This window comes from Mustela nivalis (genome assembly GCF_964662115.1).
Source record: "Mustela nivalis genome assembly, chromosome: 7".
Classification (NCBI taxonomy): domain Eukaryota; kingdom Metazoa; phylum Chordata; class Mammalia; order Carnivora; family Mustelidae; genus Mustela; species Mustela nivalis.
In genome coordinates this window covers 44,199,265-44,217,233 of record NC_139026.1, presented here as the reverse complement: position 1 = coordinate 44,217,233, position 17,969 = coordinate 44,199,265, and the positions used below count along the sequence as shown (strand labels likewise).

The 17,969-nt window shown below is 37.6% G+C and overlaps 1 protein-coding gene across 1 annotated transcript in view; it reads left to right on the top strand.

Annotated features, from left to right (window-relative positions):
• The window catches only part of TRHDE (thyrotropin releasing hormone degrading enzyme), a 376,037-nt gene that overhangs the window by 329,390 nt on the left and 28,678 nt on the right, over window positions 1-17,969 (top strand). The window contains exons 13-15 of the mRNA XM_082742838.1: window positions 9,769-9,916; window positions 11,809-11,906; window positions 12,395-12,502. Of these exons, the coding sequence (XP_082598964.1) occupies window positions 9,769-9,916; window positions 11,809-11,906; window positions 12,395-12,502 (354 nt within the window). The remainder of the gene's footprint in view (window positions 1-9,768; window positions 9,917-11,808; window positions 11,907-12,394; window positions 12,503-17,969) is intronic.

Here is a 17,969-nt window from a genome sequence, read left to right as displayed (position 1 = left end):
CTGTTCAATGCCTAAATCTGTTGATTTACTGGAGGTGGCAAAATGAGGATGCCCTGGTTCTTCTTCCATTCCTAAACAAAATAGTTCTCTCAAGAGAAACTCGCTCTCACGTACTGTTCGGTGACCCCGTGATATAGTTCTTCAGGAAAGGCAGGATAAATGCTGAACTGATTCCCTGTCGTTTTCAGTTTAAAAAATAGTGAGTCAATCCTCTAGCATGCTCCATAGTGACCAATTATTTTGCTTTGTTTTGTTTTTAGTCAAGTACCATTTTATCCTATGCGTTTGAGTATATTTGATAAGTTTAATTCCATGGCAGTTTTCATTCTTACTGATACTCAAGATGTCCTAACTTGGCCAGGAGCTTCTTCAAGCTGATAGCAGAGCCCAGATCTAATGGGTTGCTGTCACTTTGTACTTCTTAGATCTCCTTTATGACTTTTTTTTTTTAATTTTATTTATTTATTTGACAGACAGAGATCACAGACAGGCAGAGAAGCAGGCAGAGAGAGAGGAGGAAGCAGGCTCCATGTTGAGCGGAGAGCCCGACACAGGGCTCGATCCCAGGACCCTGAGATCATGACCTGAGCTGAAGGCAGAGACTTAACCCACTGAGCCACCCAGGCGCCCCCTTTATGACTTTTGGTGGCTCTTCTAGAACCTTTCCACCTGGGTCATTACTGACTTCTGCATGGCTAGATTATACTCTCAGAAGTGTTTTTCTTTTATTTTTTTGAATGCATCCATTTGGGACTGAATCTTCCTTCTTAATTATTACCTTTGTGTTATTCTAAAATTCAGACCTTAGCTGTGCGTTTAGAAAATTATGTACAGAATTATTATGGCCGCATATATGTAAAGACACTTCTATGAATAGACTGGCAGAGGGACTGTCTTGGTTTTGACAGTTCTCATTGAGGTTTTTAATTGAAGCACACTATCCAGACCCAGGAGTCTCCCCTACAGTTATATCCAGAAAGTGATTTCCCCCACACTCCGTATGCCAGTGTTCAAGTCTTCATTCTTTCCTGCTCAGCCTGTGTCTAGGAGCCTCACACCATGTTGCTTAGCTTCAATTTCTCTTTCTTGCAAGACTTTGAGATGGAAACTACCTTCTCTATTTTGAAATATTTCCTTTTATTTGAATTAAAGATCCTAAGTGCAGATGATTACCCCTCCCTTTCTTCTGTAGACCACATCCTAGCACTCTGTTGTTTTCCTGCGTCAGCAAGATCTCTGAAAGCAGCATGTTGTTGAAGAGGATGCTCGTTATGGCAGATAAAGTGCCTCTAAATGGCGTCAGGCCTTCCAGGCCAGAGTCTAGGCTGACAGTGTTCTTGTCTTATGGGGATTCGAACCCGGGGAATTAGAGGCAGTGGTGACTAAAGTGGTTTTGCCAGAAGTGGCCCCAAATGAGCAAAGTCTAAAAGCTAGATCAACAATAAGTCCACTAAAGCCTCCATTTCAAAGTTGCAGCCACAGACCATACTACTCTCTCCTTCCCCATGGGTTCTACTATGTTTCGTTATAAGGCCTCCAAAGATTACTCCCACTGGATGTCCCTTAAATTCCTCTTCTCATTTCCTCCTTTTACTAGAAGATGGGAGAGGGAATTCAAGATGACTTGCTGGGCCTTTTTGGTATAGTGATAAAAATATTTGTGCAGGAAGACTGGGTTCAAATACCAGTACCACCCTTATTTGCAATATGATCCTGGAGAGGTAAGGAAGCATTTTCGATTTCAATTTTGATCTGCAAAATGGGGTTAGTGATATTGCTAAGCTCAGAAGATTGTCACGAGGATTTCATAACATGATGTATTATGTTATATAACATATATAACATTATATGATACAATGTATAATATTATATATGATATATAATATGTAATATATAATATATGCACTTGACACAGGGTCTGGAGTAACAGGGGTTGCTAAATCAGTGTTGGTCACCACAGGGACTGTCTACGTCTTTTTCTTTTACCTAGACCAATTGCTAATTGATGAAGCCTGAGAACGTGAACTTAGATTTGCCAAGAATCACAACATGCACAAAGATGTTCATAGCTCTGTTATGTGCACCTCAGGTACTCAACAGCAGTGAACTCCATCTATCTTTCCAACAGAACGTTGCTAAAGTAATTATGAGGAATCTCCAATAATATGGAAAACTATTATAAAAATTATGTAAACTTTAATGTATAGTATAGTAAAATATATACAAAAAGCAAAAATTTGATATAATATCAGATATGAGGATATATAACCAGTTATTATTTTTTAAAGATTTTATTTGTTTGACAGAGAGAGATCACAAGTAGACAGAGAGGCAAGCAGAGAGAGAGAGGAGGAAGCAGGCTCCCTGTCAAGCAGAGAGCCCGATGCGGGGCTCTATCCCAGGACCCTGGGATCATGACCTAACCGAAGGCAGAGGCTTAACCCACTGAGCCACCCAGATGCCCCTAACCAGTTATTTTTTTAAAGTTTTTTTTTAAGGTTTTTATTTATTTAAGTAATCTTTGCACCCAATGTGGGGCTCAAACTCAAAACCCCAAGGTCAAAAGTCACATGCTCTTCCAACTAAGACAGCCAGACGCTCTTTAGTTCTTTTTAAGTGGTTTGGTTTCAGTGATATTTTTCTTTTTTCTAGTTTCCTATTATTCACACATATCTCTAAAAAGCAGCCAAATAGGAAGTATGAAACACAGTCGATGATTTGATATCCTAATGTCAGTAAAATCCTACTGGATTTTTAAATTCTTTTTACTCCTGTGTGACTATGGAGAACATCGGAAAATGTCACTACCTAGTAAGCAAAATTCCATACCAAATTTAAGCATTGTATTTTCTTTTTTTTTTAACTTAAAAAAAATTTTTTATTGACATATAATATATTATTAGTCCCAGGGGTAAGTATTGTGTTTTTAGTGGAAATCATAAGCTATGTGGATTATTTTCCTCGTGGTCTTTCAGGCTGCTTTCACTATTTAAATTCTGGAATAATTGTGCTAATTAACCCAGAGTGGAAAGTGCAGCTTCCTATATGTAAAATATATACTCTTATCTTTTAAAATGTGTTCATTGCCTAAACAATGTCACAGTCCCATATCATCATTGCTGTTTTTTGTTTTCTGTTTTTGTTTTTAGCAATTGAGTAACAATAAATAATACATAGATAAACTTTGGGAATATTTCCTTTTCCTGATACCTGCATAAGCTACTGTTTCTAAAACAAATCTCATGTGAAGCCTACCTCAAAAAATCATTGTCTGGTTTCATGTCAGTAACTTCCCTCACTAGGTATGTTTTTCTCATAGGCATAGCCTGTATAGTGGGAGAGGGAGACGGTCAGCTAGGAGATCATGCTTCACTCTGTTCTTGTCTGGGTGGACCACATGGCATATTTGGGTTTCCTCTCTACTGCAGTAGAGTCACCCTTTCAGAGCATAAATCAGATCAAACACTTGCTGTAGAATTCCATCACCCATAGAAAAACAAGCCAAAGCCCTTCTTATTTAAGTGCCTTTCAGCACCACCAACATCGGCAACCTCATTATACCTAGCCTACTCTTCTGCAGCTCACTCCACGCCAGCCACAAAAACCTCCTTGTGATTCTGCCAATGTCCCCAATTTATTCCTGGTCTAGGAATTTGGACCTTGCTGTTTCCCGGGGGTGGGGGGGTGCTGAATTCCTCCCCTGCCGGATCTGCTCTCTCATGTCACGCAGGCAGGTGTCCTCACTGAGGCCTGGCCTAAGCCTCCTCTTTAAATCATTCCCCATAATCCTCTGATCCTTACCATTGCTCACTTGCCCTGTTAGCATCTGGGCTTTGATTACGTATTTCTTCATGAACTAGACTTAACGTGATGAGAGCTATGATAGTGATGTGTAAACAGATGTTAAAGGAAAGGAGACAGAAAGCGTTTAACTCTAGTTCAAAGTGGTATTTAGGGAGGCAGTCTCATGTGGTGGCATCAGTGAGAGCTTTCTTGTCAGTCTTGGTTTTCAATTCCTGCTCTCTCACTTATTAGCCAAGTCAGCTTGGCAAGTTGCTTATCTTCTTTAAATTGTAGCTTCTTCATCTAAAAAAAAAAAAAAAGAAGTAGTTTGGGGGGCTGCAGAATAGCACTGATTCTAAAGCTTTTAAGGATAGTAAATTAAAACAAACTTAGACCATCATTCCATAACACCATACCATATGGTAAATCCTTAATATACAAGAGCTTAAAATAAGTTGATCATTTTCCTTTAAAAAATAATTCATTTCAGCCATAAAGCTAAGGGTGTTTTCCTTTTCAGGTGAATAGCTAACATCTATTAACTCTTCCAATTAATAACCAAACATTGATTCTGCTTTTTAACATTACTGAGTACCCAGAGGATCCCTCTATTTAGATGATGGCTGATTTCTTGAGAAATTATACTTGGAAATAAAGAAGCAAGTGCGTTTGCAGATAGGAAAGGCTGATTGTGGTGGTGGCAGGGGGACCATACAAGTTGCAAAAAATTATTTCTGGATGTTTTATTTTTAATCTTCAAATTTTTACTGAAGAAGGGACCCTAGAGATCATGTAGTTCATCCTTGTCCATTTACTGATTAAGAGAAAGAGATTTCCAAACCCACGATCAGTTTGCTTAAAGACATGGTATAAAATAATGCTGTTGCTTCCAGGAAAGTAGGAAAGTAATTTACTAATCGGGGACAAAAACATACAGACAAACAAACAAACAACAGAGGTGTTTATACAGTGCTTCTGCTTTCTCTCTGGCTATAAAGATATTTCATTTGGATATAGATTAGCTGATTCAAAGCTCCTTAGCTAGATAGCAATGGCCTTCTTATCTTCTATCATTACCATCATTACCATTAATAAACAAGATGACTAAAAATAGTATAAATATCACTCTAATAGACTTTCCTCATCCTGTTGGTATCTTTTAACCCTAAAAAATGCTTAATTTAAAAAATAACATATGTGTATGTTAAAATTTATTATGCTTGTAAAGTGCTCCTGTTTTTAAGAACAATGACATTGGGACGCCTGGGTGGCTCAGTCGGTTAAGCGACTGCCTTCAGCTCAGGTCATGATCCCAGAGTTCTGGGATCAAATCCCGCGTCGGGCTCTCCACTCAGTGGGAAGCTTGCTTCTCCCTCTCCCTCTGTTGCTCTGCCTGCTTGTGTCTCTCACTCTCTCTGTCAAAAAAAAAAAAAAAAAAAAAAAAGAACAATGACATTATTGCCATAATGTAATTTAGTGTAAAATAAAACATTTATTGAGTACCTATTTTGTACTAGAGTCTGCATTAGATTATGGGGATACAAAGATAGGCAAAGCATGCTTCATTTCTTTAAGGAGGTAAGTCCAGTGAGTGAGAAAGACCATCTTATGATAAAATTATGATTAATATCATGATAACTATTATAAAGATTACTGTTATCAAGGTATTCTGTGAGCCCAGAAAAGAAGTGCCTAAGTCAGTGTGGAAGAAGGCTTTCTGGAGGAGAAGGAACAGGAGAAGGGGGTGCTATGAGAATTCTTTGTTGTGCAACTTTTTGTGGTTCTGATTTCATGGGGCTACAAATAAGCAATTTCCTTTCCGTCTCTGCCGACAACATTTCTCCAATGTCCGAATCATAGCTTTTGTTTCATCTATGACCTAACCAAATAGACTGTTGGTTGACAAAGATACCTCCCCTGTGTTTTTCCTTTTTGAATCTATGGTACTTTGAGGACTACTGGAGTTTCCAGTCTCGGCCATGGGACCTTCTCACAACGAAGACATAAAAGCCCTTTCCAATGATTAACGAAAGATAATAGATAGAATAGTAAACTTTTTAATTAAGCATGTCAGCAAATACTTTACAAATCTGTGCCCTCAAAGAGAGATATAATGTCTCTTAGACATATTGTGAAAGATGTAGTATGTAATTTATTGGTTTTAAATGAATATTCCACTAGTGAAACCTGGAAGCAGGATGTTTTGAAGAGTCTAATTGTGCTTTTTATTTTTTTCCAAGTATCAAGAACCCAGAAGCCAAATGCTTTGCAAGGAAATTCACATAAAATAAGTTATTTGTGTGCAAGCCACCCATCTCAGTAGATTTAAGAATTAACATTCACAGAATTCAGAGCAGTTTTTAACAAGTAGTTTTGGATCTTAGGTGAAAACAAAGCCAGCTAAGATCAGTGCATTTCAATATCAGCTAATATTGTCTGGTTTTAATCTTCTTCTTATTAAAAAAATACTCTCTTGTATGCCTAAAGATATATTTCTTTGCAAGCTCCAGTAAATCAAAGAAGGAGAAGAGGGTATGTGTGTGTTTAAGAAGGGGAAGTGGGAAGAGGAACTATATATATAGGTGTATAAGGGCAATCTTCATCTATTTTTTTTTAACTTTCCTCATTTCCCCATCATATTTCCTTTGATTCCTAAATTATTTTTTTTTTTAAAAAGATTTATTTATTTATTTAAGAGAGAATCAGTGTACACCTGGGGGAAGTGGCAGAGAGAGAGGGAGAGAGAGAATCTCCAGCAGACTCCCCACTGAGTGAGAAGACCGACACGGGGCTCCGTCCCACAACTCATGAGATCATGACCTGAACTGAAATCATGCGTTAGACACTTAACTGACTGTGCCTGCCAGGCGCCCCCCTAAATTATTTCTTATGCCAACCTATACCCCAATACAGAAGATAGATATCATCTACAACCTCTACCTAAAATATTAATAAAACACAGTTGTACATGAAATATTCTTTAAATTTGCTCTTTTTCCCCCTATTTTGTTAGCAGCATTTCTCTGTGATGATGCAAATCTAGGGCAACTGCCTTTTGGCATCGGGACCCTAAATGTGCTCTCTACTGGGCTGATTACTTGAAGCTAATGTAGTGTTCCATTCATTGGATTCCACACACTTCCCCCATATTGATTGCATTATCAGTAGTAGTAATCACAGATATCATTACCAGCCAATTACACAAACACATATCTAAACTAGGTAACTTATGCAGCAACATTATCTCTTACGAGTCTTAATTTTGTAATGAAGCTGATCATCTTGTCCAATTGAGTGTAGCTACATATTTTGATCTAGTAGGCTAAATGTGAGTGTATTGAATTATGTAGTAGGTAATTACTTACGTATGTTTGTAACAACGCAAATGAGAGCAATTTGAATGTAATCTGTTTCTTATTCTCTTTGAGGGCTGCATTAGAGAAGGTTAACTGCTTTAAAAAAAATAGACCCAAGCATGTATTTGGATCAAACACAATAGAAGTGTTTTTTTTTTTTTTTTTTCTGCTCACATAACAGAACTGGTGTGAGAACTAGTACATAGGCATGCGGTCATCCAGACACCCAGGTGGGCTTCTGACATATTCAGTACAAGAGTTCCAAGGTCACCCTGAACGATTCACTTCAGGGAAAATGAGTATTGAGGAGCTAATAGGAGAGGTCTAACCTTGGCAGTGATGAGCGTTCACAAGACCACACCTAAATACCAAAAAAATGGGCATTATACTCTATCCCAGGAAGTATAGGAAAGCATGGACTTTGGTGAACAGTTAGCAATTTTTTCCATAAGGACTCAAAACAGAACTTGCTTTCTTTCCCTATTTAATGAATACTTTCTTTGGTTTGTCATTATTTGGAACTTCTGTCATTATTTGAAAGTAGGACTCTGGAGATGGGCGTCCAGATTTGCCACTATGAGCTAGGTGATTCTGGCAGGGTACTCAATCTTGAGATATATTTCTATTTATCTAAAGAATGAGCAAAATATTCTCTATGCTATTTACCTCATAAATTGCTTTGCTTTTTTTTTTTTTTTACACTCTGTCAGATATCTTCTGAAAAACCTAGATCCAAGCCCTGCCTCTCAGATTTACACATATTGAACTGAAGAATGGGGAATGAAAGAAGTTACAAAGTTTTTTTTTTCAAATATTTGAACAAATAAAGTATGACCGTATTATTATAATATTTGTTGCAGTTTAAATTGTACACAAGAAGGTTAGGATAAAAGGTTTGGGAGCTAAAAAAGAGGTCTTCTTTTTCAAACTTCTTTTTTTTTTTCCAACCTTCTTATTTTGTAAATAAAGAATGTGAAGCTTGGCAAGATGAATTTGTTTAATTCTATGGGAAGCAAGAGTAGTTCCCAGCTCTTTCTCAAACCCAAGTCTCTTCCATAACATTATTTGTCATCTTCTTTAGTCATATCTCCTACAAAGCACAAATCATTGTATTATGCCATGAGTGAACTAAAATCATTAGAGTGACACACATCTGTGTTTTAAAAAACTTTAAAGAAAACTGAAGCACAGTTTTCAGAATTGGTTTTTCTTTTCTTTTCTTTTCTTTTTTTTAATATTTTATTTATTTATTTGAGAGAGAATGAGTGAGAGAGAGAGCTTGAGAGAGGAGAAGGTCGGGGGGAGAAGCAGACTCCCCAAGGAGTCCCCCGATGCGGGACTCGATCCTGGAAGTCTGGGATCATGACCTGAGCCGGAGGCAGTCACTCAACCAACTGAGCCACCTAGGCACCCCCAGAATTGGTTTTTCTTACAGACATCTGAACATGGCCACAAGTTTACCATAGCTTGCTTGTCAGACTGTGTAAGAATTACATAATCTGGCAAACTTATTTTAGGTGAAGACGAGACAGACTTTGCTCCCTGCCTGTCCACCTCTACCAAGGAAAAAATGAAAGGTCCATCTAATTTTGTGATGTTACAAAAGAACATCAGTGCGAGAGGTAGAAAAAGGAGATAAGCAGGCTTTGGTTACTTTCATATTTAGCTGGTCCTCATGTTAGAAGTCTGCATTCAGTTGATCATTCTTGTAAAATAAAAAAAAAAAATCCAGCAAAACACATAGTGTCACAATGTGTATGCATCAGGGACATCAAGGCTAAGACAGACTATCTTTTAATGTACTGTGGATTGTCATTTATAATGCTTTGATTTGCAAGGATTTTATATGTAGTTTCCTGGAGAGTAGAGATATACACTTCTTTTTGGATCCTTTTCGGACATATCCTCTTTAAATATGCACAACGTGTGTTCAGATCATTTTTTAAAAAGCTACAGTTTCATATTCTCCAAGGAATCTGACATTGGTCCCCAAGGTGACACAGCATCTATTTTGAAAGAAAAATAATAAACGGGAAGAGCCGGTTCTTTCAACTTGTTTGGAATTTGGACTCTATTAAAATCTAACTGAGATTTTCATAGGTGTTTTGGAAACCATTTCTTTTGAGCTGTTCAAATTTTAATATGACACAGATACAGTCAAAACTATAAGTTGCCTCTTTAGTTTGATCTTTTGAACACAATCTGTAGTAAATATTACACAGAACTACATGAAGAGCAAAGAGTATGCATTGAGAAACTGAAATTGCATTTCAGTAATCAATTATTTTCAACTACATGTGACCTCGGAAGAGTTTCTATGAAGGAAAATACCTAGAGTCGATTTTATTCAAATTCCGGAATTCTTTCCTTTTAAAAAATATGCATTCTGATATTTTTGTGTATGTAAATTTTTAACTCTCTAACTCTGTATGTATTAAGGCACATGGCATCATAAGTAGGACTATATTTAAAAAGTGAGTAATTTTATTTTTATAGCACTGAGTATGACTTCTTTATACTGTGATGAATCTTGCTTTCTGCCTTTTATTTGCATAAGTAAAATCTTGACTTTTGCATCATCATGTATATTTTCTGCATATAATTAACATGAACTTTTTTGACTGTGCAGAGCCGGCTACTTGCCTCAGCATATCCCCCTGGAGATTATCAGATACCTATCTGAGGAGAAGGATTTTCTTCCTTGGCATGCTGCCAGCCGAGCTCTTTATCCCCTTGATAAATTACTGGACCGCATGGAGAAATACAATGTCTTCAATGTAAAAAGACCTATTTTCTTCTTTCTTATTTTCAGATGATGAACTGTTTTCTCATTATCCACTTTATGCAACTGATCCTGAGTTATTTGTGTTTCTTCTTCTCATTTGTATTATCATTTTTGTCCTGATTTTCTGTGCAACACTGATGACAATTACTTGAAGAAGAAATGGAATCTGAGCTACTTTTTATTCTGGCCTAAAAGTGTCAATTAAGCTTAAATGCCTCAGAATTTGAGAACAAATATACATGGCAAATCCTTAAAGTTCAAACTTACTTTCCAAGAGTTAAAGGGCTCTGTGTTCACAAAGGACTTAACCTGGGTAGAGGGATCCCAAAGATCTTAACAGAATATAGACAGTTTCAGTAAAGATTCTTAGTCATTATTTTTATCCAAAAGGGCATAGTGAATTCAATTCACTTCCTTAATTAACAAGGATAAGATCAACATTGAGGCGAGAGCCCATTCATAATTGGGTCCAAGGGGATACAGGAGAGCAAACAATAGATAATCCAAATAGACACAAAGACATGACAAACATTCCAAAATGTTACCTGACCAGATTTCCTAAGCTGAAGTCTGGTAAACCAACACTGCATGGCCGACACCACCTAATCTAATTTAATAACCATTTTGAATAAGATTAAGATTAAGTATGGCTAATGAGCTTCTGATTCCTAAATTTCTTATCACCAGTGAGGCTTTGTATATGAGACTATGTCTCTTTGCCTTCTATCTACCTTCGAGCCCTATTTGGTTCCCCTCAGTTATTTTAGGAGTCTGCCCTGTGTTTTATAAAATCCTCCTACGTCTTATGACCCATGGGCTCTGCTAGAATACTCGAGACTAGAGTATTTGGAATTACTCGAGACTAGAATACCATGACATGAAGTATGTTTCTGGCCCCCTCCACATTGTCTGATGACCATCAGAGTTGCTTCTTGTTTCCCTATTCCAAGTCTGCATGCAAATACCTCTGTTTTCATATATTTTTTAAAAACTGGAATGATCCTGGCTTGACTGTTCGTTGTCATTAGTTTGGTCTAATCCCTGACAACAGACATGCAAAAAAAAAAATGGGTCGTTATAGTTCTGGTGTAACTTTTATCGGCTAGAGAAAGACTTACCACACTTCTCTTTTCTCCTTAACAGAGACACTGCCATGTTAAGCTTCTGTAAAAGTAAAATACATTTTTGTATATATTTGTACTTTGGAATAGTATTTCATGTCAGACACCTCAATTTCAGTAAAAGTTAAGAATTGCTTTTACTGTAATTTTGATGCTTTCATTTCTTTGACAAAATTCAAGGACCACATTAAAGTGAGGAGAGCATATTTTATATCGCTGCTAATATTTAAATATATCATTAGCTCAATGGATTTTGACTTTGAAATGCCATATTTTTTACTGAAGAGTGTTCTGTGTATCTCAGATTCAACAGTGCTAGGCTATCGGCTGGGCTTACATCACAGCTTTTCTTTAAATGTGCTCTGTTGACATGAACTGCATAAATGTTAGGTGCTTATTTTCCACAAGCTATGTCTACATACATTTGTATATTTGTGTGCATGGTTGTCATTGTCACTGTTCCTCAGTGTCCTTGTTTCGCTGTCCAAATTTTCATCTAAAATATTGATTAGTGCAAATTACTTAATCATTCAATAGGAAGTAAAGAGTAGACTTCTACCATTGCAACTGTATTTTATCCTTATTTTCTATATTTGAAACACTGAGCTGGATAAAATTAGAGCCTTTACCATGGCCATCTTTTTACTGATTCTTTAAAGTAGGTGCATTTAGAAAATATTTTAATCGTATTATGGAACTGTAATTATCATCATGGAGAGGTTTGAAACTGACATCCTCTTTATTTCCCCTAACCCCCATTTAGGAATATATTTTAAAGCAAGTTGCAACCACGTACATCAAGCTTGGATGGCCAAAAAACAATTTTAATGGATCTCTTGTTCAAGCCTCCTACCAACATGAGTACTGTTTTATTTTCTTATTTGCCTCTTTCCCTCCAGAGCTGTACAATAACATATAACTAGTACCACTGCGACTTCAGCAGCATGAGATGATCTTTCTTTCATTCTGCATCTTTCATTTCCCTTTGCTGGGAGGCCTGCTGATGGATAGCACAGTTTCCCCTACCTGGTCCTGAGAACAAAAGCATATCCTTGCCATGCTTCATTGTAAGATCTGCCGTTACTGGTAAAAGGGAGATTTGAACCCAGCCCCACCTCCCCCGCCCCTGCCCGACTGTATTACTGTTCCAGAGAAGACTTGTAACTTGTATTATCCTGAACTTCTTTTCCTCTGCCTGACCATCTCCTCCTTGGCAAAATAGGATTTCTGTATCTGGAAATTATTTTGGGGCTGATTATTTACGTATCTACTGCTTATGCAATGAGGAACCCTTCCTCTCCAGATAGTAACACCGCTTTTTCATTGTTTTTCCTTTTGATGGTACCTAGAGAGCTCCGGAGAGAAGTTATAATGCTGGCGTGCAGTTTTGGCAACAAACACTGTCACCAACAGGCATCGACACTTATTTCAGATTGGATTTCCAGCAACAGGAACAGGTAAGTGGAACCAAATCCTGTATTTCTGATGTGATTTAATACTGCTTTCAGGCTCTCAGCTGATGCATTGCATTTATCAACGAGAGGAAGACAAGACAAGGAAAAAACACTGTGAAACTGTGTTTCAGGTTCATCGCTTACAAGGCGATCCCATAAAAGCCACAATAGGCTTTCCCCTGGAGTGTTTTGTAGAGTTTTAAATTAACTTTCTTAATCTAGGCTCTTATTCTTCATACATACAGTGCCAGCTTATTTTGAATTTGGGTAGTTTGCTATTCTGTTAGAATAAAATAATTTTATGTAGGCCAGATTCTAAGGTTCTTTATAAAGGTTGTGGTATTTATTTATAAAACAACTGCAAGTGTATGATATAATAAAACAGAGCAACGTATGTTAATATTAAAAACCAAAAACCAAAAAGGTTATCGAAAAAAATCTACTCTTTTAGTGACCCTTGACAGAGACCTTAAACTTGTATCTTATCTTGGAATTTCACAATACAGGATTTTAATACATAATGTCATGTTAAAATTGTTTAATAGAATTACCTTTGATAAAAATATTATACTAAATGTCACTTGTTAATGTTAATGATGTTTTAATATTGAATATTAGGCATAAAAAATTGAAGATCATGATCTTTTCACTACAGTTTTTTAAACCTTCTTAGGTATTTTTATATTTCCAAAGACCTTTATGTTCCATTTCTTATTACACTTTGGGCAACTTACAATCACTCCTCCCAGTCTTTGGCCCCTGTGTTAAGGCAAGCCTGATGGGAAAGTTGAGGAGCTGGGGGACAGTATATTCAGATGGTGCTAGTTCGCTTGCCTGCATGCCGCTGTGGGCTTCTCCCCAGCTGAGTGGCTTGGATGACTCATGGGAAACAGAGAAAGGGACTTGTTCTAGGCAAATACAGAGAACCACACAGAGTGTAATTTGTTCCTACTTAAGGAACAAATTGATTGTTGTCTGGTCAAAAGTGACTTAGGTTTAAATGTAGTAGTTAACTGACTCCAGAGCAAAGCACAGCTATCCTGCTTCACAAATCTGTGAGAGATCTTTCACTGCATTGCTAAGTAATTTGTCACCTTTTTAACCATTGTCTGGTTTGCTCTTTAAGTTAACCATTTCTGGGTTTACCCAGGAGCTAAAGAAGGAAAATATTTTATCACTATCCTCTCTCAGTTGATCCATTATGTACTCAAAGACAGCAGTTGAATTTGTCACGGGTCTTTTCTAGAACTAAAAGTGCTCTCATTTATTAACTTTTACCAATGATTATCCATTGTGCTAAGTCTTCTGAAACCTATTACATCAAACTTGAAAATGATATAATAAAAGCTTTGTTTTCCTTTTTTCTACCACCTTCTTCAGTTCTACCACATGTATTTAAGGGAGGAACACATAAAAATTTACCCAAAACCAATACACCCAAAATTGTATTAGGATACCTGATCATAAATGCATATGAGAAAAAAAGGTAAAATATATTATTTAAAGATCATGTCTCTGCCATTTTGTTTTTTATTTGATTAGTCTTTTGTGTGTTTGATTCCTCTTGCTGCAGACACATGCCTTTTCTCAGACCTGACAGTTGCTTTTTAGCCCATAAAAGTACAGTTATTGGGAAAATGCTATTTTTTTAAATAATTCATTTATTTAACCAAATTTTACTAAGCAATTCTCAATACCAGCTGGTGGGCGGGAAGCAAAGAGAAGAGGGAGAGCTCAAAATTAGAGAATGCATCTCTATAAACAAAGAGTCATTCTTTGAAGTAAGAGCTCAGCACATGGAGGACTCTGCTTTGGGGGAATCACCTTCATCCTCAAGAGGATGAGCAGGATCCTGCTGGGACTAGGAGGGCAGGCGAGACCAGGGCAGGTGCATGAATACTTACGTCAGGGGTGGGGAGTGCAGGGTGCGTGGATGGGGTTTCCAGGCAGAGGAAAGGTACACAGATTGATGTTTAGTTGAACGAGCGTAGTAAATTTCGGTCTGTGAATTTGAACAACCCGTCCAAAATTCCCTTATACATGAAAGCTTATGCATGAGGTATCAGTTGATTTCTGTTTTGATAACTCTGCCACTTATTTATGGCAAAGTAACTAAACTTGGGTCCAATACTTAAAGGTTCTTTCATTCTTTCCTTCATCATTTGTATGTTCTCCTCCTTTGCTTTCTTCTGTAACTGGCTAAGTAAACACGCTACGTGGAACTAACGCTGTGTTTCTAAGATTTGCCCAACCAGCCGTAGGACGTGTCCCTGCATACACAAGGGACCTCCCGCAGTGAGGGTACAGGGTACTCTCTGAGCTACCTGTGTGTGAGGACCAGAGATTTAACCTGTATTTTTTTTTTTTTTCAGTGACAGCTTAATAATGAAACAATTGTGTGATCCTGTAGTTGTTTCTGAGATTAACTTTCTTAAATCAAGTCAGTAAAGGGGAGGGGAAGGTTTCTTTTTATTTTTTATTTTTTTTAAAGATTTATTTATTTATTTGACAGAGAGAGAGAGATCACAAGTAGAGAGGCAGGCAGAGAGAGAGAGAGAGAGAGAGAGAGAAGCAGGCTCCCTGCTGAGCAGAGAGGCCGATGCGGGACTTGATCCCAGGACCCCAAGATCATGATCTGAGCCGAAGCCAGCGGCTTAACCCACTGAGCCACCCAGGCGCCCCGGAAGGTTTCTTTTTAAATGTGCCTGAAGCAACACACCAGTCAGTTGCATTTGTTTGCTTGTTTTTTGTCTCAAAGGACCCTTAAAAATCATCTCTAAGAAAAGCCTCCCAAGGTAATGCAATAGGGTACTTACAAAATGGTTTGGGAGATGCTGCGTATGTATGCTAATAAATTTAAAAGACAGTGAGTCATGGAAGTTCGCAGGGATTGCAAATCTGGGGTGCTGTGCTTTTTTTTTTTTTTTTAGGATTTATTTATTTATTTAATTGACAGAGAGAGGAGAGAGAGAGAGAACGAACACAAGCAGGGGGAGTGGGAGAGGGAGAAGCAGGCTTCCTGCTGAGCAGGGAGCCTGATGGGGCTCTATCCCATGACGCTTGATGACTGAGCCACCCAGGAGCCTCTGTGCTATTTTACAGCCGGATCTTGATATGCTGGGAAGATAGGTCCCAGGGCGAGGTGGGATTCAGGAGGATCGAATGGATATGAAAGTTGGTCTAGGGAAAGGTAAGGGAACCAAAAAGTGCCTTGCAAAGCTAGAGACAGTAGCAGCAGAGAGAGAGAAAAACTCAAGAATTCCAGTGAATGATAAATTGAATGATTCCACATGTTAATATATTCAAATGCTGCAGTGTGTTGAATTGTAATGGTGATGTCATGCATCAAAAGGGATGAGCTACATTCAGGTCTTGTTAGGCTGTGATTTGGGGACTGAGTTCAGCAGAACACCATATCTCAGAAAAGAGACAAATTGCCAAGCATTCAGCAGAGAACAATACAAATGATAAAAAAGATCTTGAAAACACGAGCTGCAAGAGGAGGTTATGAGACCTGAAAATTTCATTCTAAAAAAAAATAACATAGAGAAGATGATAGCCTTTTGTAAGTAAAAAAATGTAATAAAAGGGACAGAAATTGGTTTCTTTCACAGATTAGCACAAATAAACAAGAAATAATAGGCATAAGCTTCACTGAGTAAAATATAGGGATTATATTATTACTGTAGGTAAATTATTATTTGAAGATTTCGTATTAAAACGCTATTGAGATTGTACAATTAATATACAGAGATCACAATATGGTATAATGGTTTTTTTTTAATAAGCAATTTATTCCGAAATTAAATGTGTGTGTCAGTAGTAACACAGCCTCTTAATTTTGTGATAATGTATTATTTTTCAAATAATGTTAAAAGATACAATTTAAAGCTTTCAGCCCATATGGAACGAAGATTTAAAGTATTTAATTTTTAAAAAGTATTCAGTAGATACTGATATCCATTCCCTAGTAGATTAATTGATAACTGGTATCATCACTCTACTTAAAAAATATCCTGAACAGTGCGATACCTTCTACACTATGAGAGATCAAAAATGTATATTGAATTGAAATGAATTGGAAATCATTTTGAAAATGGAAAAATTAAGGTCCTTCCATACTAAAAATTATAAGTAGAGGACCATCTCTGGAACTTCGTGACATACATAATACATAAATGTCATTACTCATGCAATTCATTATAATGTTACTGGTATTATTGTCTTTAATGATGATCATAATGAAAAATATATTTATTTATTGAGTGGTTGGTACGTTACAGGCATTGGACCAACTGCTTTTTGTGCACGATCTCATTGTTTTTATTTCATTTTTATAGATGACAAATCCAAAACTCTCAAAGGTTGTATACAACTTGGCAAGGTTATGTGACAGCAGGCAGTGGATCTGGGCTTCCTTTCCCAGGCTGCCTGCTCTTCTAACCTGACCGCATGTGATGCTGTGGAAGAATATCAAATTACCATATATTGGTAATATATATTTGTTCAGAAATGATTTAAAAAAGAAGAAAGGAAAAAAAAAGACACCCACCAGAACTTAAATACTCTCTGCACTGAGTATAAGCCGTAGTTGAATGCAGGTTGTGCTCACGAGATAAGCCCGTGGTTCTCGCATCTGGTCACATGTAAGAATCACTGGGAGGGCCTGTGAAACAGGTTGCTGTAACCCACCCCCAGAGTTCTGTTTCAGTAGGTAGAATGGGGCCCAAGAATTTGTATTCAAGACAAGTTCCTGAGTGAGGGTGATGCTGCTGGTCTGGGGACCACTTTTTGGGAACCACTGGTGTAGGGAAAAGCTACTGTCATCAAAGACACCAGTGATCAAAATGCAGCTGGGCCACTCACTGACCTGAGGAAAACCACGTGGTTTCATCATCTGAAAAATGGCGGTCATAAGACTAACCAAACAAGTCATAAGCATTAGACAAAAATGCCTATTTATTATTTGGCTTTTATAGGAAATCTTAAACTTGATCATCTTTGGAGCTGGCCTTCTACTTGTTTTGACTATACAGGTGGGTGCTGTGAGTTTGGAATGGGGGAGTAGGAATAATTAGAGAATAGAGCAGTACGGAACATGAAGAGAATGCCTTCATTATCAGATCTCTGTAAGTTTAGGGGTTATAAGCACGTGACCTGTAACATAGACTATACACAAACTATTACCATAGAGATTGTCAAACAGGAGCACGGGATGTTTGCCCTTTTCCTCCTGCTTTAAGAAATACTGCCTGGCTTGGCCTCCAGGCCGATGTTTCATTTTCCTCCCTCCTCTTCACCTGCTGGTCATGTCCCTCCGTCAGCCATAGCTCATTGTATCTCATAGGTAAAGAGCTCCAGTTCAGCTCCCTTCCTTTGTGTCTCTCTCCGCCCGTCAATGTTCACTTTCCTTCTCTAAAAACACAAAGGAGGACAGACAAAAGGCTCTTTTTGCTATAGTCTGTATATC